Genomic DNA, 26,808 nt, shown 5'->3' on the forward strand with positions numbered 1-26,808 from the left:
CAGGTGGAATCTTAATGCTCTTTTGCCATGTCAGGGAACAAATAGATTTCAGAGTGGGACGTGGATTTCTTGGAGGAGGAGAGGAGGCATTCTGTTGTCACTTTTGTCCAAGCTCATACACCCTATGAAATTTACTTATTGTGGGCTGCCCGCCTAACATGGTGAAAAGTTACTGAAGACACCTTCACACAATAGTAGCACTATTCGACAGCAACTTGGAACAGGGTCAAAGCCAAGCTCCTCGTGGGCCGGCCTACTGCAAGAAGCGCGCCTCCCTCTAGACTCCGAGCTTTCTGCTCCCACTCCCTGAGGCACGCTCTGCCTTGCCCGCCACGCCCCTCACGCTGCACCCGCAGTGCCCTCCGGCTGTGCCACGCCCATCACCTCTCGCCGGGCCCCGCCCCGCGGAAACGTGGGTTCCGGTGAAGGAGCGGATGCGGGAGGCGGGTGAGGAGAGGTGGGTTCCTGGATGCAGTCTCTGGAGAGGAGCACGGTGGGGCGTCTTGGGGTCCTGGGCCGCGGGGCGGCTGGGAAAGGCCGGTAGCCTTCCGGCCTCGCGCTTCTGTCCCGCAGGCTGGCGGCGCGCGTGCCTGAGGCTGACCGCGGAAGTGTGCCTCGGGAGTGCGCAGGGGCGGCCCGGGGCTCGAGCTGGGTCTGGTGCTCTACAGGGAAAGATTGCATCCCGGGTGTAGATGCGACGCCCTCAGGATGCGCGATGCGCGCTCGCTGCCTAAACAAGGTCTCCCCAGAGATCCCCTTCCTGGACACTTTGCAACACACTTCGCTTTAGCTTGTTATTTTTAGTGTGTGTTTTGTTTTAGGCATGTGAGGGAACCGGTCCACTTTCTCCACTCAAGTCAATGAGTATAACAATACTGAGTAGCAGGCAGGGCTGAAAAGTCCAAATGCGATTTTCGACCAAGAAAAGTTTGGTTGCTTTTGCTTCTCATTTATTTTCAGTCACACAGAATAAAAGCCTCAAACACCAGAAACACGGGGAAACAGCAGTCTTTCTGAAACCAGGGGTCAGTTAGACTGCTGTAAGGGGCTTGCTTGTTTTGTTGGTTTGGTTTGGTTTGGTTTGAGACAGGGTCTTGCAACATAATTCTGATTGGTCCAGACAGAACTTGCTATGTAGACAGGCAGGCCTGGATTTGGTATCATGGAGGGTTTATTTCTAGGTTTTCCTGGTAATTCTGTCATAGACAGGAATGCAAATGGAAGACTGGTTGGTTGGTTTTTGAGACAGGGTCTCCCCTGGCTGTACTGGAACCTGTATCATTCGTTATATCACTGTATAACAGGTTTTGGTATGTGGTTTTGCTCTACTTTTTGTATTCTCTGTGTGGTTTGAACAAATAAACAAAAAGTAAAGCACAACTCAGATTTTTGAAAAATAAATAAATTTGTTCGAGTGTTTTTCTCCTGTGATAAGGGTATCACCTCCCTAAGTGCAACCCCATCCCGAAGTCTCCTCTCCCTCTTTCATGTAATCCAGGGCCTTTAACGCATTAGGCAAGCACTCTACCACTAATCTCCCCAAAAGCTTTTACTAATAATCATAATAGCTACTTGTATAGCTTATATACCATGCAAAGTGTGCTAAAAATTCTGCTGGTTGCCTTTACATGGAAACGTTTATGTTAGAGTTGTGTTTACTATCCCTTTAGAGTCCTAGGTGTTTCCAGCTTAATATGTCCAAAATGGAACCTGTTTCCCCTCTATCCTAAATTACACCTCACCTATCCTAAATTATACCACACTCCCAAGCCAGAAAAAGCAAAGACTGCACATATGACCCCAGCGTCTTAACTGTGAGAATTAAGTATCACCATTAAAGTATCACCATTATTTAGTTTAGAATAACTACCAGAAGCTTGGTAGTCAACCTTCTCCTCATTTGTTCCCCATAAATCTGTTATCTAAGATAGCTTCAGATCTTCATTTTTTCTTTCTGTTTTCCCCCTTGCCGCCTCCCTATTGCATTTCATCATTGAGTTCTTCTTGCCTGTTCTGTTTTTGGAGTCCTCTCACTGATCTGGGCCACCTGTGCACCCCTCATCCACTCCATTTACTATGTCCTGAACAAGTCGCTTTTCAACTATGTAGATTTGATTATATTGTTCTCTTGGTTGAAGTCCTTCTGAGACAAATTATTAATTACCCTGAAGTTTATAAAAATCCGGCAACCAAATTTGGCCTACAGAGATCTGCAGATAAATCTGCCTTGTCAGCCTGTTAGAGTCACCTTTCAATTACTTGAACTGAACATAGTCTTTTAAAATACAGAGTGATTTCTTGATCACTCTCCTCTTTGCCTAACCCACTTCTAATCATCCTTCAGGCTTCAGCTTAAATAAACATTTCCCAACTCCCTGAGTTTTTCTGTTGCAAGCTATGGTTGCTTTCTGTACCCTTGCCCCCTGTGTTTTATTAAGGGGTGACTGTGATGGCAGAGACAGTTGAGGACTGCCAGTCTAACCCAGAGGCTTCCTGTTAAATGAATAGTGTAGGCAAAGAAAAAACTTTCACTTTTTTGAAGGGACTCTTCAAATTAATGTGACAAGAGACAGATTAAGTGGGATCAGGAAGAAGGCAGGTTTAGAACATGTATAGAAATGTTGGGCTCACTTCCTGTTAACAAGTAATAAATTGTGGAGAAGTCCTGAGACAAAGGAAGGGGGAGCTTTAATTGTCCTAGCATTAATTGTCCTAGGAAGGGAAACATCAGGGTGGGGAACTAATGGAAGCCAGGGTTTATAATGCAGACTCCTTTGATAAAGGCTGTCTTCTCTCCTGAAGGAAGACACATTGACAGATGGGAATTTGTTACTTTTATATAGATCTGTATCTTGTACTTAGACAAGACAAAGGATAAATTGCTTTCAGTTCAAAACAATCCTTATGGCCAAATAGCATATTTTGGAGTGATATACTTTACACATCCAAAGGAAGAATTTGCTTTTATCCTGGCATGGTGATTATAGCTACTTTGAATTAACTCTGCATTTAAAAAATTCTCAAATGATTTTGTTTTTTTAATATAGTTTGGGAGAGCCAGTGGTGACTGCAAGAGTGGAGCCCAGCTGTGGGTGCCCAGCATGGACGACTACGTAGTCCTGAGAGTGATTGGCCAGGGCTCCTTTGGCAGAGCACTTGTGGTGCAACAGGAAAGCAGCAATCGGCTGTTTGCCATGAAAGAAATAAGACTTCCCAAGGTTACTGCTAAAGAAAATAGCTCACATTGAAAGTGAACATGCAATTTCTATAAAAGAATAAATTCTTGAGATTTAGCATGTAATTTATCCTTCCTATAAAGTGTAATCAGTTTATTCATTATTTTTACAAAGGTCTGTTGTATCTTATAAGGTTCTTAGGATAGTATAATTAACAAAAGGACAAAAATAGTCAATTTGTACTATTTAATCTTAGTGATTTAGCTGATTATAATTTCCAGTGTTGTATACCAGCAGTGAGGGAAATCTGTCCAAAATTACTCAGGGGCAATGTGAATCATGAAAACATAAAATGAGATGAAGAAATGACTTCAAATGCAAAGCACTTGGTATAGGAACCAGCCCAGAGGCCCCATTTGTAGGTCTTTCCCTGTGAGTTATTTGCTAATGTACATTGTAATTGTCCCATAAAAGAATTCATACTATAGAAACTGCTTAGTAATATCAAGTTTTTAAAAAATAAGTTTTAATACAACCCCCAGAGTGCTAGGCATTTTTCCAATGCATTCTTTGTTGTTGTTGTTGTTGTTGTTGTTGTTGTTTGTTGGTTGGTTGGTTGGTTGGTTGGTTCGGTTTGTTTGTTTGTTTGTTTGTTTTCTTGAGACAGGGTCTCTCTGTAGCCCCAGCAGGCCTGGAACTGGCTATATAGAACAGACTGGCATTGATCTCACAGAGATCTACCTGCCTCTACCTCCAAATTGCTGGTATTAAAGGCATGCACCACCATACCCAGCATTTGATGATTTTTAAAATACATTTTTATTAATTCTTTGACAATTTCATGCAATGTATTTTTATCAGCATGTTGGGCCAAGGGCTCTACCTATGAGCCACATCACCATTCCCAAGTAGATGTTAAAATGAGTTTATATTCTCTGTGTATAAGGAAAAATAAAGAATATGTTGCAATGAAAGGTCAGCTGCAGTATGCAAAAGAGCCAAGTCAAAAAGTCACCACGTACTTCGTTTTAGAGTTTGATAAGCTTGAGCAAAAGTAGTTGTTCAAATCTACAGGTAGCACTGAAGCCTTTTATACTATTAGTTTGAAGTATTTTAAAATTCAGCATTGAATTTATAGTTATTTAAAGTCTTTTCGCAGTCTTTCTCTAATGCACAAAATTCTAGGAAAGAGGCTGTTCTGCTAGCCAAAATGAGACACCCCAATGTTGTTGCCTTTAAAGAATCATTTGAAGGTAAATATTAATCCCCCCAATATGCTCATATCTGAATTTAATTTGTACAACTATGGCTTTCCTAAGACGTCTTTTGTATATTTTAGCGGATGGACATCTGTATATTGTGATGGAATATTGTGAAGAAGGGGATCTAATGCAGAGGATTAAACAGCAAAAAGGAAAGTTATTTCCTGAAGATATGGTAAGAAATTGACTCACATGGTTTCCCTCAAAATTCAAAAGTAAATTGTCTCATAAACTTTGTATAAATTAAAACAACAGCATTGGCATCTACGTTTGCTCAGCCCACTTCGAAACAACCGGTTTCTGAGTCAGTGTTACTGATTCATGTCTTTGGGCTGTGGCTGCCTGAAATAGTTTATGTTTTTTGAGATGGTCCCACTCTATGGTCTAGCCTGGCTTGCTGCTCACTATGTAGCCCAGGCTGGCCTCAAACTCTTAGGAATCTCCTGCCTTAGCCTCCAGAGTACTCTGTCTACCACTGTGTCAGGAGCGGTAGCACTTGGGTGGCAGAGGTGGATAAATTGATGCTACCTTGGTCAGCCAGGGCTACATATTAAGACCCTGTCAAAAAGAAAGAAAAAAAAAAGAAAGAAAGAAAAGGCAAATGTATTAAGAGGTAAAACTTCCACATTTAGGAGAATTTCCAAATTACATTACTCATTGTACTTTGTATTGATTTTGATTTTGATCTGAAACTTTAGAAGGCATAATAGGTTTGATTTTACATTACTAGATCATTAGAAGAATGAAGCCTGCCATATCCGTCTTGAGAGTACCTATTTCTCAGTATTTTTCTGCCGGGGGTTTCGAACCAGCGACCCCCAGCGCAGTGATGATTGGGAATGAGTAAGCACGCGGCCCCCAGTACCGGGACATTCAGAAGCAACGGGGAGTCTAGTCAAGCAGGGACTCATTTATTGCAGGTGTTACAGAGCTTATAAAGGCACCTGGAAATCCCTCCTCCCCCCTGAGGGTGTATCTTAAGGATGGTCATGTGCTGATCATGCACTCCTCAGCAGTGTGGAAATATTCTTCAGACTTTCAAAGCAAGCCAGGCCACGCCCCCAGTAACTTCCTTTCGGACGTATGCAAGGTGGGGCCTTTAGGTCCCCACATTTTTCCTTTTAAAGTTCAATATGTTCCTTTAAGCCAAAATTTTACTGATTTGCTGGCTATTTGTTTTTGTTGGGTTTTTTTTTTTAAATGTTTTTCTGTGGAGTTTTGTTTTGTTTGTTTTTTGTTTTTGAGACAAGGTATGACTTTTTAGCTCAGGCTGGTCTTACCTAAAATTTCTTCTGTTTCTGCCTCCACCTCCTCAGTGCTAGGATTGCAAGTATAGTTCATGTCATGTGAATGAGTGTATTTCCTGCATATATGTAAGCGCACCCATGTTGCGAAGTGCCTGAGAAGGTCAGAAGAGGGTATCAAATCTCCTGTAACGAGTTATGGACAGTTGTTAGCCACCATGTGGATGTTGGGAACTGAACTCAGGTTCTCTGCAAGAGCAGCCAGTTCTCTTAACATCTCTCTAGCCCCTCATTTCTTTTATTATTATTATTATGATGATGATGATGATGATGCATGTTTCTGCCTGTGTGTATGTATATACACTACCCAAGGCCAGAAGAGAGCACTGAATCCTCTAGAACTGGAATTACAGACAGTTGTGAGCTACTGTGTGTGTGCTGGGAACCAAACCTGGATCCTCTGCAAGAATAGCACATGTTCTTAACCACTGTAATTCATTTCTTAATGGTGAACTACTTTTTGTATGTACATTTAAGAAATACTTTAGGGGGGCCAGAGAGATGGTTCAGTGGTTAAGAGCATTGACTGCCCTTGCAGAGGACTTGGGTTCAGTTCCCAGCACCCACATGGTGGCTAGCAACTGTCTCTAACTCCAGTTTCAGGAGATCTCTTCTGACTCCACAGGCATTGTACAACATGGGTGCACTTAAATACATTCAGGCAAAACACTCATACATGTATAATAAAAATAAATACTTTAGGGATGGACACTGAGTGTGGTGGTGCATACCTTTAATCTTAATACTCAGAAAGCAGAAGAAGGTGGATCTTTGTGAGTTTAAGGTCAGCTTGGTGTACATAGCAAGTTCCAGGCCAGCCAGGGCTACATAATGAGAATCTGTCTTTTAAAAAAAGAAAAAGAGAGATGAGGGTGGGATGGGGTGGGAATAAGTAAGTAAATAATAAATTAGATAATAAGAAGTACTTAAGGGGTGGAAATGAGGCCGCTGGCTCCATCCTTAGCACCACACAGGCATGGTGGTGCATGCCTGTAGTCCTAGTCTATATGAGGTAGATGCTGAAGGGTCATCAGTTCAAGGTCATCCTTGGCTACATAACAAGTTTGAGGCCAGCCTGGGATACATGAGACCCTGTACCCCACCTGTAAAACAACAAAAAATAAAAACAAAGAAACTTACATTTGGTTGAGTACAAGAAAAATATAATAGAAATTTCATGGAAGTAGTCATTTACATTGTACATAAGGTGATGAAACATGACAATCAGCTTTTCTGAATTCTGTTGGTAATATTAAATTTTAGCTGAACTATAATTTTATGAGTTCAGAATTCAGTTTTAAACCTTAGTAAACTAAGACGTAGAGCAAGTCTCCAAACTTGGTTGACATCACTACTTACTGCATTTTTGCAGATGTTGTATACTTTTTTCTTTGGTAACATACTTTTATTCTTTGAGAATTTCATACAATGTGTTTTGATCCTTTTTACCCCTAACTCAGTCCCCATAACTCCTCTGTATACTTTTTTTTCATAGATACTTAATTGGTTTACACAAATGTGTCTTGGAGTAAATCACATTCACAAGAAACGTGTGCTGCACAGAGATATCAAGTCCAAAGTGAGTAAAAGGCACTTTGGGGTTAGGAAAAAAGAAAGAAAACTATTGCATTGTCTTTCTGTTGTTGTCGTCATTTATTTCCTTTGGGGGCATTCTATCTTAGAAATATTTGCCAGTTTAATATTTATTTAATTGTATATACTCTTAATTTTAAAAATTTCCCTTATCTTATTAAGGTAAAGTTGACAAAATTGTTATATATTTATAGCATACAATGTGATGTTTTGAGATACATACACAGTGATGTGATTAAGTCATGTTAATTGATATATCTATAACTGTATGTACTGTTTAATCATTGGAACATTTAAGATCTACTCTTGGGCCAGACATGGTGGTGCCTGCCTGTGATCCCAGCCCTATGGAGGCGAGAGGATTTCTAGTTTGAGGCCAGCATGAGTCACCTGACTTCAATCCTCAGCACCACAAAAAATAATAATAATAATAATAAATAAATAAATAAATAAATAAATATAAAATCTACTCTTCTAGTACTTCTTAAGAATCTCATACATTAACTGTGTCCACTGTGTCATACAATAGATCTTGAGAACTTGTTCATCCTACATGAAACTTTGTACACTTTGGTCTGGTATTTATACTTACCAAATAAAGTACTATATGTGAAAAAGGAATTGTAATCTCTTTTGTAATATATGTGAATGTACCCTTTAGTGCTCACTTTCCAAATCCATATACTCTGAGATGGCAAGTGGTCAGAACCTGCACCTGCCACTGGTTCCTATTGAGCAGATCGCTGATACCACCTGAAATTTCAATGTTAGATTTCAAAGCAGTCAACCTCAATCCCAGGGAAGGGAATGCGTAGTTTTTTAAGAGGAACTGGGAAGGGAATGCGTAGCTTTTTTAAGAGATAGAAAGGAGATCTTGGCCAGGTGTGCTGGTATATGCCTGTAGTCCTAGCACACAGGAAGCAGAGGTAGGCAGATCTCTTGAGTTCGAGACCAGCCTGGGTTACATAGTGAATTCCAGGCCAGCCAGGACTGCATAGCGAGACCCTGTCTACAAAACAATACAGAACAAAATAGAAAACAAGATCTTGCTGTTTTGAAGTCCTCTTTGGGACTCCACATTTCTTCCCTTATTTCCATCATCAACAAGCTTTGAAAGCTTTTCTGGAACTGCTGTCTTATGCTTGCATGGTGGAAGACAGTCTTATGTTCTTTTTCAATGCAGAATGTCTTCCTCACCCAAAATGGAAGAGTGAAACTGGGAGACTTTGGCTCTGCACGTCTTCTCTCCAGGTAAGTATCTGCCCTTTTGTAGTGACACTGATCGGAACAACCACTGGCAGGAGTGCCCTATAATCACCTTTCCTTTCTGTCCTGTTAGTACCATGGCCTTTGCACGTACATATGTGGGAACACCTTATTATGTGCCTCCAGAAATCTGGGAAAACCTGCCTTATAACAATAAAAGGTAAGTAGTGTACTTACATGGGTAAGGTTGACCATTGGTAACAGAGTTTGTAGCCTGCAAACTGATGCTTGAATCTTGTGCCACTTTCAAGCATATCTGTGAGCTTGTTAGCTTTTTAAATTCTTGTAATTATTGTGTGTGTGTGTGTGTGTGTGTGTGTGGAGAGAGAGAGAGAGAGAGAGAGAGAGAGAGAGAGACCACCTGTGTGTGAAGATCAAAGGACATCTTTGCCATCATTTCTCTCCTACTTGTTGAGACAGGTCTGTATCTCTAGTTTCTGCTGCTGCGCTGCAGTATTCCAGACTAGCTGGCCGTCAGCCTTTTGACTAATTCTACTACCTTACCATCTATCTCACAGTATAAGTGCTGGGATTATGGATGCACAAATACAACTTCTTTATGTGCTTTCTGGAGAATGAATTAAGGCACTAAGACTTGCAAGGAAAGTGCTTTTACTTACTGAGCCATCTCCCCAACCCAGCTTTGTAAAAAATATGTTTGAGGTTTGGGGATGCTACCTATTAGAACACCTGCCTAGCACATGCCCTGGATTTGTTCCCCAGCACCACAGAAATAAAATAGGATAAAAATGTATGTTTTAAAATAATATAGAATTGATATTCTCAAGCTTCTAGAGGACAGTCATGGTTCGCCAGCTATTGTAATCACAGCTGTGAGGAGCCGAGTGTGGAAAAAGAGCCAGTCATTTCTAGGGATGATATGAGCAACACCACTGGTCCCCCGACTTTGCTGCTTCCGCTTTAAGAATCCCGAAGCCCAGGATGCTTTTGTAGCCTTTAGACCAGAATGTCAGGGATGGAAAACAGGGTGTCAATTTTTTCCAAAATCACTGGAAGATTCCAATATGCAGCCACATTTGGGAAGCTCTAGGTTGTATCAGTAAGTCATTAATAGGGCTACATAATAGGCACTGAGTTGATGAATTAATTGATTGATAACATATGGAGAGTTTATGGTTTAAAGTGTGATTTTTAAAAATACAAGTTTTACATGCCTATTGTCCCACAGTGGGTGAGCAGGGAGGAGTAGAAGTAGAAGCATAGAGAAAGAAATACAGAGTTAGAGATGCAGCTCAGAGGTAGAGCAGTGGCCTGGTGTACAGGGCCCTGGGTTCCATCCCCAGTGCTAGAAAGAAAAAAAAAAAAAAAGAAAAGAAAAAGGGAAATTGAAATCACCATTTTACAACAGTGCTCAAATAACATTTTGTTGGAACGTACCAGTTGATGTTTTACATATACAGTTTGGTATTCGGCTTTTTACATTTTGTATTATTTCATAGTCACTGCTCCACATTATTTAAATTCTTCATACCTCTGTGTGTGTGTGTGTGTGTGTGTACAGGTGCATGTGCATCTGTATGTAGGACAAACTTGGTTGTCATTCCTTTGGCACTGTCTACCTTTTTTTGAGACATGGGTTCTTGCTGGCTTGGAACTCACCAAGAAGGCTCCATTGGCTGGCCAGTGAGCTCCAGAGATCTCCCTGTCTGCCTCTCCAGTGCTAGGAGACAAGTGAACCCCACCATACCTGACTCTTTTAAAAATATAAGTTCTTGGGGCTGGAGAGATGGCTCAGTAGTCAAGAACACTGGTTGTTCTTGCAGAAGACCTGGGTTTGAATCCCAGCACCCACATGGCAGCTAACAACTGTCCATAACTCTAGTCCCAGGGGATCCAACAGCCTCTTCTGACCTCCGCAGGCATTGCACGACATGGGTGCATTTACCTACACACAGGCAACACACGCATACACATAAAATAAAAATATATAAAAAAGGAACAGAGCCTAGACCAGGTCATGTAAGCCATTTATTTATATATGTTCTTGGTTTTGAACTCAGGGCCTCATCTTACAAAGCAAACACTTTACTGGCTGAGCTACCGCCCCAGCCCTTTTCATATATATTTGTAATGGCTATGCATGTTTTATTGTATGCGCTCTCAAAATTTGTTTAGCCGTTCCTCTGTGGCTGGCCTTGTGTTTCCAGTTTTTAGTATCATAAAGTATTATTATTAACACCGTTTGCTGTCAGGCATGGCAGCACACAGCTGAAGTCCCAGCACTCAAAAGGCTGAAGCAAGAAGCACCTGACAGTCTGGGCTATACAGTGAGACACTGTCTTTAAAAAAAAAAAAAGCCAGGTGGGATGGCACATGCCTTTAGTCCCTGCACTCAGGAGGCAGAGGCAGGCCTCTGGTCTGTGAGATTGAGGCCAGCCTGGTCTACATGGTGAATTCCAGGCCAACTGGTCTACGGGGAGACCCTTTCTCAAAAAAATAAATAGATAAAAATAATAAAAATAAAATGAAAGGGTTCTGGAGAATAGTACAGTGGTGGATAACTTGCTTAGCATAGCTGAGACTCTGCAATCAATCCCTAGTACCACAAAATAAAATGACTTTATTGGTGACAAAGCAGCTTTAAAGGAACCTTTTCACAGCAGTTGGAGAAATTTGATTATGGACTGTTGGATAATTATTACAGAATTAAGCTTAAATTGTTTGGGTGTGAAAATGGTAGTGTTTAAGAAGGAGACTATCCTTACTTTTAGAGGCTATGTATTGAGATATTGGGGATGAAGTCTGACACTTGCAGCCTGCATTCAAGAGATTCAGATATGTAAAGTAAAGGACTCAACACGCAAGCATGACTGGGGACTTTGGGAAGAGTATGTGAGCTTTGCAACTTTTCTGCAGGCTTGCTCTTTAAATGAGATTATAAGTTGAGGTAGATGGATGATAAGAGGCATCAGTTTCAAAGAGTATTCTTGAGGAAAGTCTTGGTGACAGGTGGGTGGTGAGAGAAACAGAGGGAACTAGAGCCACTTAGCCTGAAGAAGCAGGGTCTGGGGCCCCTACCTATTACCTCTGATTTTGAAGAGCTATTTTGTGGAAAAAAATAGTAATTTTACTTTGTTTTTGGACATAGGCCAAACTCTGGGGGTAGAGAGAGCTCCTAACAGACAGATTTTAGCTTGTAGTAAATAAACACAGGATCCCTTTGATCCCTTTGAGAGCTGTCTAGCCAGCTCTGCCTCAGCAGAGAGCTGTCCATCGGGGAAGCCGTGAGAGGCCTTAGCTGTCCCCAGGGCTGTCAAATGCAAGCTGTCCCAGGTCTTCGAAGCTCTTCCAGCTGTGGTGGCCTGAATCTGCAGACATTCCTGCTTGCTATTGAGTTCACAAATTTGACTGAATGCTATTGAACCATCCTGATTTGGAATGGTTCATTTTATCATGAGCATTACACTTCTTTTTTAAAACTTATTTATTTTGCATGTGTGCAGGGACAATGAGATGACTCACCGGGTAAGGGTACTTGCCACCAAGCCTGACAACCTGAGTTTGATCTCCAGAACCCACATGGTGTAAGAAGAGATCCAACTCCCTCAAGCGGTCCTCTGACCTCCACATGCATATGCGTGTATACACACAGGCAAAATAAATAAAAATGGAATAAAAACAAAAGAAAATGCATATATTTTCATGACAATTGATAATGCAGTTGCTGTTTATCTCTTCACACTTCTAGTGACATCTGGTCCTTGGGATGCATTCTGTATGAACTCTGTACCCTCAGGCATCCAGTAAGTAAATAAGGTGTCAGAACAAAGGGCAGCTCTCATGTCGAAGCAGTATTCCAGATTCTGACTGTGCCTCCCTAGGATGAAGTCATTATAAAAGTTTTCATATGCCATTGTTATATCTTTGCATTGTGCTGTTTTGTGGCTATGTAGGAAACGTCTAGTATTTAGTGTCTGCGACTCATATGGATATACGGAGCTTTCTTTACTTTTTTTTGGAAAATATAAAATTTGCCATTTTAGTAATTTTTAAGTTTCCAATTCAATGACATTAATTACATTCATCTTATTATGCCATTGTTACTACTGTCCATTTGCAAAACTGTTCCATCATACAAAACAGGCTATGCTTATGCTTATCGTATTTTTTTTTTTTTTTTTTTTTTTTTTGGATTTTGAGACAGGGTCTCCCTGTAGCCTCAGCCATCCTGGAGCTTGCTATGTAAACCCAGAGCTTTGCTAGCACAAGCAGACACTGGTAGAAGGTTGTCAAGATAGGGAAGGCTTTACTGTTCATGTTTACCTTTCTCCCAAGCCCTGTAAGACTGTAGAATTGTATCTTAATGATGCCTCTAGGAAGAAAACAACTAACAGCGAGTACATTTCTTTTTTGTTTCTTTGGGTTTTTTGTTTGCTTTTTGATATAGGGTATCACTTTACAGCCCTGGCTAGCCTGGAATTTTCTATGTAAACCTGACTGGCCTCGAACTCACAGAGATCCACTTGCCTCTACCTCCCTAGTGCTGGGATTAGAGGCGAGCACCACCACGCCCAGCAGCAAGTACATTTCTAAAATGGAAATAATTATGAGAATATGAATTTACTTCAGCTGATATTTTTCTTATTTCCATATTTTCTTTCCATGTATCTGCTTTTAAAGTTTGGTTTTTACTTTTAAGTTTCAGGCAAACAGTTGGAAAAATCTTATCCTGAAAGTATGTCAAGGGTCTATCCGCCCACTGCCATCACATTATTCCTATGATCTTCAGTATATTGTCAAGCAGCTGTTTAAAAGGAATCCTTCACAGCGTCCCTCGGCTACCACACTGCTCTGCAGAGGCAGTTTAGCCCGGCATGTCCAGAAGTGCTTACCTCCTGAGGTGGGACAAGAGTGCCACTGGTTTGACACCTCATGAGTATGGTGAAATACTTATCTTTTTTTTTTTAACGTGTGTGCTTGTGCATTTATGTAGGGGTGTGGGGGTGGGGGTGGTGTCGCTATGGGCATGCCAGGGTGTGCATGTGAAAGTCAGAGGACAATTTGTAGAAGTAGGTTATCTCCTTCCACCTTTAAGTGAGTTCTGGTGATCAGACTAGGGTTGTCAGGCTTGGTAGCAAGCACTTTACCTATTGAGCCGTCTTGCTGGCCCTAAAACAGTTATCTTTACTCTTTATACATGCTTGTAAAAATTCAAATAATTCAGGTGTGTACTAAAAAATTTTGAGCTTCTTTTCCCTTTCTCCCTCTGAAATGTTATTCCCCAGTGTCCCATACTGAGGATTGAAGCTGCAGCCTCCTCCCTCATGGTAGGAAGGATTCTAGCAGTGAGCTGTACACTGACCCTGCAGCCCCGGCCTTCACTCTCAGTTTCAGTGTGCTTGTCTTTCCAGATCTTTTTCTAGACACATATTTGTTTCTGTTTAAATTACAGTATACTTTATTTTTTGGTGCTGAGACTCAAATTTCAGCATGCTGAACACTTTCTATTACAGAGCTACACCCCATCCCTGTTATATCAGTAGATATCAGGATTTGACGGGCACCTCTGTAGCGGTTCCAGGCTCTTGTGTCCCAGAACAAGGAACTACATAGTGACATGTGGATAGCAGAAGCAAGTGAAGTTTATTAGAAAAAAAATGCATGTCTTAGGTGTGGGGACTCAGGTTTGCTTTGCTTAGCGGGGGACCTGCTGGCTTCGGGGCAGAGGGTCTGATCGGCGACAGAGTCAAACTCCCAAGGAACTAGCAGTCACGTGGGATATGACAGTCACATACAAAGATTTAGGGTACAAAGAAACAGGACATTTAGTCTATTAGTTGGCGCCAGAAGGATTCTTAAACTTTTACTCAAGGTTATCAATGCCCATCCAGTAATTTATTGGCCACAATGTTTTCTTTCTTAGAGCTAAAAGCATGATAAACTTTTAGCTTTTAGCTCAGGAGTAAACCTTTAACCTGGCCTAATCTCTTAGCCAGGGATAGCTGAGTTATTTCTTTAGGACAAGGAGATGAGCTAAGGGTTGTTGACCAAGACGCTTTCCCACAGAGCAGGGAGCCTGCACTTTTATGACCAGGCCGCCTCCTCCTGCCAGCCCAACAGTGTTCTGCAAGGCAGGGATTATCAGAGCCACTGTTTTCAGTGCCCCTCCCTTTCAGCAGAGAATGCAGCCTGGACCTATGAGTTTTAGGCTCACCTCACCCTAGGGCCTGGCATCCTGGTTTCCTACATTAGGGAAGAAACAGATCAGTAGAGAAAAGGTTTCGAAGGTTGAACCTGGCACAGTGATACAAGTCCAGTACTCAGAGGAGAATCAGGAGCTTAAGATGAGCCTTGGCTATGTAGCAAATCTGAGACCAGCCTGAACTTCATGGACTTTGTCTCAGCGCCCCACTGTACAGAGTGAAACTTTTATGTCAAATGTTGCCCGGGCTTTCGGGATCATTTGTGTAGCCCGAGCTTTCTGGCATATGCCCTGTTACATGTAGTACTATATGCAACTTCATACATAGCATGTATGTTTTTTTGTTGTTTTGTTTTGTTTTTTAATGTGTATGTGTGTACTGCCTGCATGTAGGTAAGTGCATCCGTGTCGTGCAGTGCCACCCATGGAGGTCAGAAGAGGCTGTCGGATCTCCAGGAACTGGAGTTATAGACAGTTGTTAGCTGCCATGTGGGTGCTGAGATTTGAACCCAGGTCTTCTGCAAAAACAGCCTTGTTCTTAACCACTGAGCCATCTCTCCAGCCCCGCAGGGGTGTGAGTTTTAGTATTGTAATGAACCAAGGTCACTTCTGAGCCTGAGCCAGTAGCCAGACTTAGTGTGGAAGGGCTTTAGCCTTCTCTGCAAACTAGTTTCTTTCTTATGTTCCCTAGCATTTACTATAAATGGCATTTTTAATTTTCAACTTTAAATATTCTTGTGTTGAAGAGTGTTGATGATTAAGTGACATGGCAGTGTCTAAGAAAAGTGTCTTTCCTTAGCTGGACCTGGTAGGGCAAGCCAACAGTCCTAGTTGCTTGGGCTAAGACAGGAGGATCCTAAGTTTGAGGCCTACTGAGCCTGTAGAAAAGTGTTTCTCACATCTTTAAATTCTCAACTTTAAATTTCAGATCATCGCAGAATATGGAGAACAGATATTGGATGAAACCAAAATATGTGAGCATAAGAAACCAAGAAAAAAAGGTAAGAATTTTTGGAAAGCTTGTTTTTTTTTTAACATTTTATTTATTATTTTTATGTGTATGTGTGTATTGCCTGCATGTAGGTAAGTGCACCCATGTCATGCAATGCCCGCGGAGGACAGAAGAGGCTGTCAGATCCCCTGGGACTGGAGTTACAGACAGTTGTTAGCTGCCATGTGGGTGCTGGGATTTGAACCTGGGTCTTCTGCAAGAACAGTCAGTGTTCTTAACTGCTGAGCCATCTCTCCAGCCCTGGAAAGCTTGTTTTTTGAGTGTGTTTTAAAAATAGTGTAAAGCCGAGTGTGGTGCTGCACTCCTTTAATCCCAGCACTCGGGAGGCAGAGGCAGGTGGATCTCTGTGAGTTCAAGGCAGCCTGGTCTACATAGTGAGTTCCAGGACAGCTGGGGCTACAGGGAGACCCTGTCTCAAAAAGACCAAAAAAATAAACAAATAAATAAAAATTAAAAAATAAATAAAAATAGTGTAAAAAGGGAAATATATGTTACAAGTTTGTTTGTTTGTTTATTTATTTATTTATTTATTTTGGATTTTTGAGACAGGGTATCTCTGTGGCCTCAACTGACTTGGAACTTACTATGTAGGCCAGGCTAACCTCAATCTCATAGAGATCCACCTTCCTCTTCCTCTACCCTGCCTGGCTTACTTTATCTTTAAAATCCCTTACTTGGGGGCTGGAGCGATAACTCAGCAGTTAAGAGCACTAGTTGTTCTTGCAGAGGACCCAGGTTCGATTCCCAGCACCCACATGGCAGTCAGCAACTGTCCTAACTCCAGTTCCAGGGGATCTAGTGCCCTCTTCTGACCTCCACTGGCATTGCATGACATGGGTGCACCTACAAGCAATACACTCATACACATAAAATAAAAATAATAAATAAAATATTTAAAAATCCTTCTTAGCCACCAATAATGCCAGCACTCAGGAGTCTGAGGAAGGAGGATCATAAATTCAAGGATAGCCTGGGCTAAATAGTGGGAGCCTGTCTCAACAAAACAAGAAAAAGAGAGAGAGAAAAAAAAAAAAAACAGAAAACTTGTCTTACTTAGGCTTTATCAAAAATTTTGTAAGGTGCGCCTTCCTGAATTTTCTCCTGTCCTCTCTTTTGTTTTAAGCAGACCCCAGCAGAATCCGGATGGTCCTGGGAAATGAAGCTAGCATGATGGTAAGTGCTTTAAAGTTGAATTCATGTGGCACACATCTTGAGCCTTCAGTGTCCTTGTATACTGTGAAGTTTTAGAGACTCTGACCTGGTCCCTCCAGCCAGGTTGTTCTTCATCTTTTGGCACATGCAGTGTTGGGGAGCTGTTGTCTGTATTGCCTGCTGAGCCCTTCAGACCATTGTTTATTTGGGGTCTCTATTTTAATTATGACGACAGTGGTTTCAATACAGATATGAGAACTCTGTCCTGCCTTCAAGCTTGGCATCTTGTTTGTTTTGTTTTTATAAGAGTAAACACACATATATGTACATGTATATGTGTGTGTGTGGAGGGGGGAGAGAGAGGAGAGAGAGAGAGAGAGAGAGAGAGAGAGAGAGAGAGAGAGAGGGAGGATTCAATGGGGGACCAAAATCATAATTCTTAATTCATATATATTATATATATGTATATAAAACCATAACATTTGCCATTTTAGTGGTTTGTGCTGAGACAGGCTCTTGTTATGTTTCCTAGGCTGACCTTGTGCTCACTGTATAGCTTAGGCTGCTCTCAAACTTACAGTTCTCCTGCCTTGAGCTCTCAGATCCAGGAATTACAGGTGGCTCATTGTCAGAACTTTTAACTGCATAGTTCAGCAACATTAATTCACATTCATGCTTCTGTACAATCATCATCACTAGATATTTCTAAAATTTTTCGTCACCCTAAACAGCCACATTACCTCCTAAGTAACTCCTCATGCACCCATCTCCAGTCTAACCCAGTGAGTATACTATGCTTTTCTCCTTGCCTGTGACAAAGTATCTGACAAAAGCAGCTTAAGGAAGGAAGGGTGCATTGTGGCTCCTGGTTTGAGGGTGCAGTCCATCAGGGAAGTCATGACGGCAGGAGTACGAGGTGACCAGAAGCATAGATCTCTGCTTGCTTTCTCCTTTCTTCCCTTTTTAGTCAGTAAGGACACCACCCCATGGACTGGTACCACCCACTTTCAGGGTGAGTCATCCCTTCTTAGACCTGTCTAGAAATGCCCTCACAGCCGTATACAGAAGGTGTCCCCTTGATGATTCCAAATCCAGGTAATTTGACAATGAAGCTTCTCCATTGCATTCAGCCCCTGGTAACCTCTGATTTCATTTCTATCATTGTGAATTTTCTTGTTCTAGGTATTCATGAATGGATTTCCCTTTTTGTGCCTGGCTTAGGTTTTCAGGGTTCATACATGTATACCAGAACATCATTCCTTTTTATAGCTGAGTAATGCTTAGATCTCTGTTCTGATCTTGACATTTTTCTGTTCAAAAGCTTGTAATGTCTCTCAGTTTTCCCATGAATTGAGTTGACATTTTTCAGTCTAGCATTCAAGGTCTTGTTCTTCATGTTCAGCCCTAGGCAGCTGTGATATACTCTTTTGCACCAAAGATGTAGTGAAGCTGTGAATAGTGACAGCCAGTCCACTGTCCAGTGTTGTTACAACACCCACCTTAGATCATGTACAACTGATTGACTGATGATTCTTTTTTCTTCAGTGCTTTAACCTTTTTTCTTTTGTTGTACAAAGGATCAAATCTAGGGCTTTGCTCATGTTAAGCACATATATTTCTGTACCACTGAGCTACATTCCCAATGAGTAACCTTAACTAAACCTTAATTAAAAAGGAAAAAGATGAGCCACATAGGAGGGCCACTGTCAGGAACACAGGTAGGGTTTGTGTAACCAGGTGGAAGAGAATGGAATCATTCCAAAAAAAAGACAAGTGCTCAAGTGGTGAACCATTACCTCCAGCAAAACCCAAACTGTGGTCTCCCATTAGAATGCTACAGTAACCTAGCCACAGAGGAAACAGGGACTAATTTACAGGAAAACATCACCAATATAGTTTCCAAAACCAGAAATTGTCGCATTTAAGAACGAGGCTTGTCTTTTTGGTGATTAGGTTCAGTTCTTTCAGCCCTTGTTAGTTCTCATATTTGGTATCCTGCCAAGAAAAGAAAAGCCATTATTTGGAAAGTGTACAGTTTGTGTTTGGAGAAGCTGGCTAGAAAGAAAAGCTGTGTCTTTTACCATAATTTAGTAGGGCTCGCTGGGGGACCAAAATCATAATTCTTTTAAAAAATATTTTATTTTTATTTTTATTTTATGTGTATGCATGTATTTGTTGCATATGTGTAAGTGCACCTGCATCATGCAATACTGCAGAGGACAGAAGAAGGTGTAGATCTTTTGGAAGTGGAGTTATGGACAGTTGTTAGCCACCTTGTAGGTGCTGGGATTCAAACCCAGGTCTTCTTTGAGAACAGCCTGTGTTCTTAACCACTGAGCCATCTCTCCAGCCCCAAAATCATAATTCTTGGTTATGCAATGTATTTATTTCTCTAGTTCTCACAAATACAGAAACCATAATTGCAATTAATTTTTCTTTTAAAAATTTATATCGTTTGCTGTTGACATTGCTGAAGTATTTGTATTTACTTATGGTTTTTTGGTTTTTTTACATTTACTTTTTATATTATGTGTATGAGTGTTTTACCTGCGTGTATGTAAGTGAACCACATGCATACAATGTCTGTGGAGGCCCAAAGTGGACCTCAGATCTCCTGGAACTGGAGTTACATACAGTTGTTAGCTGTCATTCAGTGCTGGGAACTGAACTCAGGTCTTCTGCAAGAGCAGCTAGTGCTCTTAACTCCTGAGCCATCTCTCCAATCCCTCTTTTTGCTTTTTAAATGTTTTTGGGTTTTTGTTTCTTTGAGACAGGTCTCATGTAGACCAGACTGGCATCAAACTCCCTATGTAGCCAAAGATGACCCTGAATTCCAGATCCTTCTGCCTCTTTCTCAAATGCTGGGATTATAGGCATGCCCCAACATATCTTTCTTTTTGGTCTTTCTAAAAATATTTTATTACTTTATTTTATGCATGAGTGTATTGCCTGCATGTGTCATGCACCCGTGTCATGCAATGCCTTTGGAGGTCAGACAAGGGCGTCGAATCCCCTGGAACTAGATGTTTCTTAGCCACCATGTGAGTGCTGGGGATCGAACCCAGGTCCTCTGCAAGAGCAGGCAGCTCTCTTAACCACTGAGCTCTCTCTCCAGCCCCCCAACACATCTTTTGAGTATCATTTTATGTAGTATATATCAAAATTCCTTATGAAAGTGATGGATCATATGTACTCAAAAGTACATTTAGTTTTTATCCACAGTAATGAATCTGATTCAGAATGCTTGTCAGCTGACATACAGAGCACTCTTTAAGGAAAGCATAAATGCATTGATTCTTACAGTCAATTTTGTGCCCAGGAATTTGCAAGGGAACAGTTCACTGGCAAGAAAAAGCACTACACTTGAAATTCGGCACTAGTGAGTTGGGAAGTATCTTACTGCTTTGGGGATGGTCTGTTGGTTTCCATTTGACATGAGGGCCTTTCCAAAGTGAGTTTGAGGAACTGCTTTCACTTCAAGACTTTCCTTGTTTTTGGTAACACTCTAGAAGGTGTTATAAGAGAGGGGAGGAAGACAGAAATCTTTCAACTTTTTTTTGGCTGGTGCCATGCTACGATCATGTACCTATTAAGAAAAGAGTTTAGTTAAAAAGAATTAAACTATACTGTTGATCTGTGCTTAACATCTGTGTGACAGGGGCCTTAAGGACAGTTCATTGGAGAAATTTTGTGTGTGAGTTTAATCTTGTTGCATTGTCTCTGCAGATTGTTCTTGTTTACAGTGCTAAAATTATGCTAGCAAAATAGGTGGTTTTTCAAATGAAATGTGGTTTCCAAGACCATCCTGGGCTACATAACCAGACCCCCCCGCCTAAAAAAAAAGGTCGGGGAAAAGATGTCCTAATGAAAGATCATTCTCATCATGGAATTTCCTAGTGATTAAACTTGTAAAGTTTGTAATGAACCAGAGGCAGTAAGAGAGTTCAGTAGTCCAGGACTGGGCAGTTCTAAGTGGCCCCAGACAGAAGTTTGAGGCTGCTGTGGGTACAGAGAGCAGTGATTTTTCAGTGGGATGAAAGGATGGTATTCTTGATTCCTTTCTGTTGCTGCCTCAGAGACCCTCCAGTGTCCCTTTTCAAAGTACTCAGCATACCAAAGTACTGCACTTCAGGGTATTGTTTTTTGAGTCCCAATAATGAGGACTAAGGCCTTATTTTGATATTATACCAAAACCAGTATATTAAGTAATATTGAAATTTTTCTTTATTTTTGTGTGTATTTGTATACATGCAGGTATGTGTGTTGTCTGGACACGTGTGAAGGCTGGGTGTCAACATTAGGTGCTGTTCTTCGGGAGCCTTTCACCATTTTTTTTTTAGACAGGGTCTCTCACTGGCCTGGGACCCACTAATTAGACTAGACTGGTAGGCATCAGGCCTGAGGGATCTGCCTGACTCCACATCCCCAGTGTTGGGATTACAAGCATTTGCCACCATGCCTGACTTTTTAACATGGGTTCTGGGAATAGAGCATGTGCCTACAAAGCCTATAAGGCAAGCAGTTCACCAACTGAGTAATCTCCCCAGCCTCCAAATCTTTCTACTATTTATTTATTTATTTACTTATTTATTTATTTACTTATTTATTGTGTGTGCATACACACTGAGTATCAAATTCAGGGTGGTCAGCAGATGCTAAGACAAGTGCTGTACCAGTGAACTAAATCTCCAACCCTTAAAGTCTTCTTTTTTTTTCAGCATTAGAAATTGAATGTAGGGTTTCATACATGCAAGATGATGTTCTACTCCCTAGCTATAGCCCAGTCCTAAAGTTTTTCATTATTCTTTTAATCATTAAAAACCTGTCAAATATCTCTGTTGGTGGTTTTTTGTTTTGGTTCATTTTGTTTTAAGACAGGGTCTCACTGTAGCCTTGGCTGTTCTAGACCTGGCTATGTAGATCAGGTTGGCCTTGAACTCACAGAGATCAGCTTGCCTCTGCCTCTGCCTCCCGAGTACTAGGATAAAAGGTGTGTACCACCATGCTATCTCTGTTTTTCTTTTAATATATCATCTTCTAATATTTGTAATTACTACTGACTGAAATATATGAGTATTAATATACATATATATGAGTAGAGGTTACTAATATGCATATGTAGTGCATAGTTATTAATCTGCATGTATTTAGGGTTATTTAGGGTTATTTAGGTTATTTAGGGTCATTTTTAGTTCATCTTGTTATAATTAAATTTTATTTATTTTATATGTGTGAATATTTTGCCTGCATGTTAGGTGCACTTGTGCATGCACTGCTCGTGGAGGCCAGAAGAGGGCATTGGATCCCCTGGAACAGGAGTTAGGGATAGTTGTTAGCTGCCATGTGGGTGCTGGGAACTAAACCCTGAGTCTTCTGCAAAAGCAGCCATTGCTCTTAACTGTTGAGACATCTCTCCAGCCCCTGTGTTTATAATTAAAAGAGCTGACTGCTTTTTCTTTTTTTACATTTCTGTAGTAATCCAAACATTTAATCAATATTTTAAAATCTTTTTTAAAGCAAGAGGAAGAACAAGATAGAAAGTATAGTCATACTGAATTGGAAAGCACTGAAACAAGCTCAGTTGAAAGTGCATTGAGGAGAGTAACCAGAGGAAAAACAGGTGAGTTACTCAAGTCACAGTCATTATTTATGTGGGGAGTTGACTGTAGAGGAATATCAGTTTTCATGTTACTAGGTCTTTAGTGTCATTTGTAAAAGTATACAGGTAGATATTTATTTGCTTGTCTACTAATTTAATGTTAGAGAAATATCTTGGTGACTGTGGGTGTGGCTTAGTGATAGAGTTCATGTTTATCATGCTTGAGGCTCTGGGTTAGCTCCCGAGCCCACACACATAAAAATAAGAAAGGGACATAGGAGCCCAGCATAGTGGTGCATGCCTTTGATCCCAGTACTTGAGAGGCAGAGGCAGGTGGATCTGTGAGCTTGAGGCCAACCTGGTCTTCATAGCAAGTTCCAGGCCAGCTGGGGCTACAGGGAGACCCTGTTTCAAAACAGAAAAAAAGAGGGGGCATGGAAAGGGTAAAGAAAGTATATATCAGTTAGAGTCACTGGGAAAAGTATAGCAAACTGGTGTATGTAAGTTCTCTTGGGAAGTTTCATGCCTGTACTCATGTACTATATTAACGACATGAATATTCTAATGCAGTCACTTTGATTCATTATGAATTGATCTCACTCAAGATTTTTGTCATTAACTTTGTCCCTAAGATTGGGAAGGACTGTGTTACTATATCTGAGTTTGAAAGGGATATGTGTGGATGTAGATGAAAAAATTAAATAATCCCATTGACACACCTTTTCCCCATTTTAGAATCTGGTAATCAGAAAGTGTATCAGAGGGAAGCCGGCCCAGCAAGTCCTCACAGGCAGCAGTGGGAGAAACACATTCCCAGTTCAGCTCTTGCAGCTTTGGAAAAGGCATCCATCCTCACCTCCAGTTTCACGGCAGAAGACAGTAGAGGTTAGAACTATCACCAACCCTTGAGAGCTGGTTCCTGATGCTAAATTTCATGGACACTCAGGCACCTTAAATAGAATGAGTATAATCTACCCACATCCTCTAATACACTTCAATCTCTACATTACTTACACTTAAGACAGTGTAAACACTAAACTATTGCCATACTGCACTGTTTAGGTAATAAGGACAAGGAAAAAAAAGTTGTATATATTCAATACAGACTTTATTTTATTTATTTGTGCTCAAGTACATGTGTGTGTCTGCATGCTTGTGTGAGTGTATGTTGTCTGGGTGCCTTCAGAGGCCGAAAGAGGGCATTGGAGCCCTTAGAGCTGGAGTTCAGGCATTTGTCAGCTACCCAATGTGGATGCTGGGATCTGAACTCTGGTCCTCATGATTAACAAGTGCTCTTAACCACTGAGACATCTCTCCAGCCCCAATGCAGAGGTTGTCTTATGAGGGCCTCGTTCTATGACAATGAGGCTGGAAGGCACAGGTCAACTTTATTGAAAAATTCAGTAAATTTTTTATATAAGGAGCTGGGTTTGGCAGTTACATACAAAGATTTAGGGCACAATTAGACAAGAAACAGGACTTAGAGCTTTTAGTTGGTGCTAGCTAAGAGCTATTTGCAAAGCAAGATGTTTGAGTCTACTCAGGGTTATTTGAACATAGTAAACTTTTAACTTTTAGCCCTGGAGTAAACTTTTAACCTGGCCTATTCTTTTAGTTAGTGAGAGCTGAGAGTTATTTGTTCAGAACCAGGAGGTAGACTAAGGCCTGTTGACCAAGATGCTTTCCCTCAGAGGAAGGAGCTTAAACTTTTGACCCGGCCACTTTTCCCCTGCTAGTCCCAGCAGATTTCTGCAAGACAGGGATTTGAGGGCACTCTGTTCAGCACCCCTCCCTTCAGCAGAGATTATAGCCTAATCTTAAAGTTTCAGATCCATCTTACCCTAAAGCATGCCATTCTGGTTTCCTACACTCCAAGATGTAACATTTACAAAATATAATTGATCCAAGGATACAGAGTCCATAGATACATAGAGCTGACCATAGTCAGATTGAATGCTGTTATTTTACTATGGAACACTTTCTAATCGTATCCACTGTGCTGGTGTTTTGTATCACCCTGTGAAGGCTATTTGCACTACTATGAGTAAGTAAACTAGATTTTTTAAAGTCAAATATATTACCTTTTCTTGAAATATGATCTGAAAAATTGAAGAATTTTTTTTTAACTTAGCACTAATGTCCATCTTTTCACAACTAGGTGATTCTGTAGTAAAGTACAGTGAAAATAATGCCCGTAAGCAGTGGCTCAGAGAGCCCCCGGAGACCTTGTTGGCAATGCTTAAGGATGCTGATCTCAGCATGGCATTTCAGACATACACTATAGATAAACGAGGTAATGTTTTTCTATTAATGCCCATAAGAATAGTTTGACTTTTAAAATGTGGTAAAATATGCATAAAATAAAATTGACCATGTTAACCATTTTTAAAAGATTTTTATTTTATTTATGAGTATGTGTCTATGTGATTGTATGCCATGTGTGTGCAGGTGACTGCAGAGGCCAGAAGAGGGTGTCAGATCCCCTGCAGCTGGAGTTACAGGAGGTTATGAGCCAGGTTATGAGTGCCAGGAATGTTTTTCAGTTTTTTAAGACAGGGTCTCACTATGTAGCTCTGGATAGCCTGGACTTCGCTATGGAGACCAGGCTGGCCTCAGACTCACAGAAATCCACCTGCCTCTGCCTCCCAAGTGCTAGAATTAAAGACATGCACTACCACACCTGGCACAGCTAGTGCTCTTAACTGCTAAGCCATCTCTCCAGCCCCCATCTTTTTATTTTTTCATTTTCTTTTTTAACAGCGCATAGGGTGGGGGTTTATTTACAGAGGAGTGGGTGCCCCCATTTTATGGCTGCACTGGAAAGTCCACACTCAAATATAGATCCCGTGACTTACCGACAACTGCACAAAATGGTGAGAGAGGTGCCTCCTGGTGTTCTCGGCTTATAGATCCTTAGCCCCTCCCCCACAGGCAGCTAAGGTCCACTGATTGGGTAGGAGAGTAAGTGACTCCCCCCTCGACTCCTTGATGAGCATGGGAAGGAGGTGTGACGCTAGCTTGCCATCCAGTCCCCATCTTAATCATTGTTAGGTACACAGTTCAGTAATGTTCAGTACATTCATTCACATTGTTGTACAACTAGTCTCCAAAATTCTTTACAGTTGCAAAGCTGAATCTGCACCATTCTCTCTTCACAAAATCCTTGACTTCAAAGGTGCAAAACTGGGATGTAACTCCAGTTCCAGGGGATCTGACACCCTCTTCTGGCCTCTGTGGGAACCTGCATCCATGTGGTGCACATACATACATGCAGGTGCTCACACATGCACATACAATGAAAATTTTAAAATTCTGTTTCTAGGTATTCTTGAATCATTTCTAGCCAGTTTAACCTGCCCTTTAAAACTAAAATTTCCCATAGAGCTACTTTATTTCTATTTCCTTATTTGATTTCTTATTTTAATAATCTCATTATTACTTAATGTGAAAAATAGTGTGTGTCTCTCTCTCTCGGTTTTTGTTTCTGGTTTGGGGCTTTTTTTTGTTTGTTTTGTTGTTGGTTTTGGTTTTTGTTTGTTTGTTTGTTTTTGTAGTACTAAGGATCAAACCCAACCCAGGCCATTGATTACAATGAGTGATATTCCTAGCCCCAAAATAGCCCCTTTGGGCTTGCAAATATATCATTATCTTAGGGTTAACCTCAATTTCTTCTGAATTCTGTTATGCTGAATAGAGCTTTAACAGGATAAACAATGAGGATTTAATTTTAAAGACATTTTCATTAAAATCACTATACAAAACAACCTTTTATAATACTGTTCTTATGACATAAGGCCAAAAGACTACATTTAAGGGTGTACATGTGTATAACTTTGACAATTCAAATACTAAGCCTCCTTAGGAGTAGGGTAAAATCTGAGATAAATCACATAAGTAGAGCTTGTAACAGTGTGATAGGTTTTGACTATGTTGCATTAAGTTTAGTTATATTTATTTATTTGGCCAATATTTACTGAGTCCATAACATAGATTACGATTAAAAAAGAAAAATACACTGGGTGTGGTGGCACACGCCTTTAATCCCAGCACTCAGGAGGCAGGCGAATCTGTGAGTTAGGCCAGTCTGATCTCCATAGTGAATCCAGGCCAGCTGGGACTACAGGGAGACCCTGTCTCAAAGCATTAATAAGGCCCTGAGCTGCCCATTTTTTTGTTAGTTTGTTTTTGTTTAGAGACAGGGTCTTACTGTGTAGCCCTAGCTGGTTACACAGAACTCACTATGTAGACTAGGCTGGCCTTGAACTCACAGAGATCCACCTG

General features: G+C 41.0%; 1 protein-coding gene across 7 annotated transcripts in view; it reads left to right on the forward strand.

The window, feature by feature from the left end:
• The first annotated feature begins 365 nt into the window (after positions 1-365).
• Nek3 (NIMA related kinase 3) overlaps positions 366-26,808 on the forward strand; it is a 28,435-nt gene continuing 1,992 nt past the window's right edge. For 2 of the 7 annotated variants that reach the window (XM_029554086.1, XM_029554089.1), the window contains exons 1-14: positions 500-739; positions 3,048-3,218; positions 4,336-4,429; positions 4,516-4,613; positions 7,238-7,321; positions 8,519-8,586; positions 8,675-8,761; positions 12,311-12,365; positions 13,262-13,462; positions 15,693-15,765; positions 16,900-16,949; positions 22,446-22,548; positions 23,263-23,412; positions 24,686-24,820. In XM_029554086.1, the coding sequence (XP_029409946.1) occupies positions 716-739; positions 3,048-3,218; positions 4,336-4,429; positions 4,516-4,613; positions 7,238-7,321; positions 8,519-8,586; positions 8,675-8,761; positions 12,311-12,365; positions 13,262-13,462; positions 15,693-15,765; positions 16,900-16,949; positions 22,446-22,548; positions 23,263-23,412; positions 24,686-24,820 (1,393 nt within the window). In that variant the 5' untranslated portion in view covers positions 500-715. The other 5 variants (XM_029554090.1, XM_029554087.1, XM_029554088.1 and 2 more) reach the window with 5 other exon arrangements.

The sequence above is a fragment of the Nannospalax galili genome, unplaced genomic scaffold (assembly GCF_000622305.1).
Source record: "Nannospalax galili isolate Female #2095 unplaced genomic scaffold, S.galili_v1.0 scaffold140, whole genome shotgun sequence".
NCBI lineage: Eukaryota > Metazoa > Chordata > Mammalia > Rodentia > Spalacidae > Nannospalax > Nannospalax galili.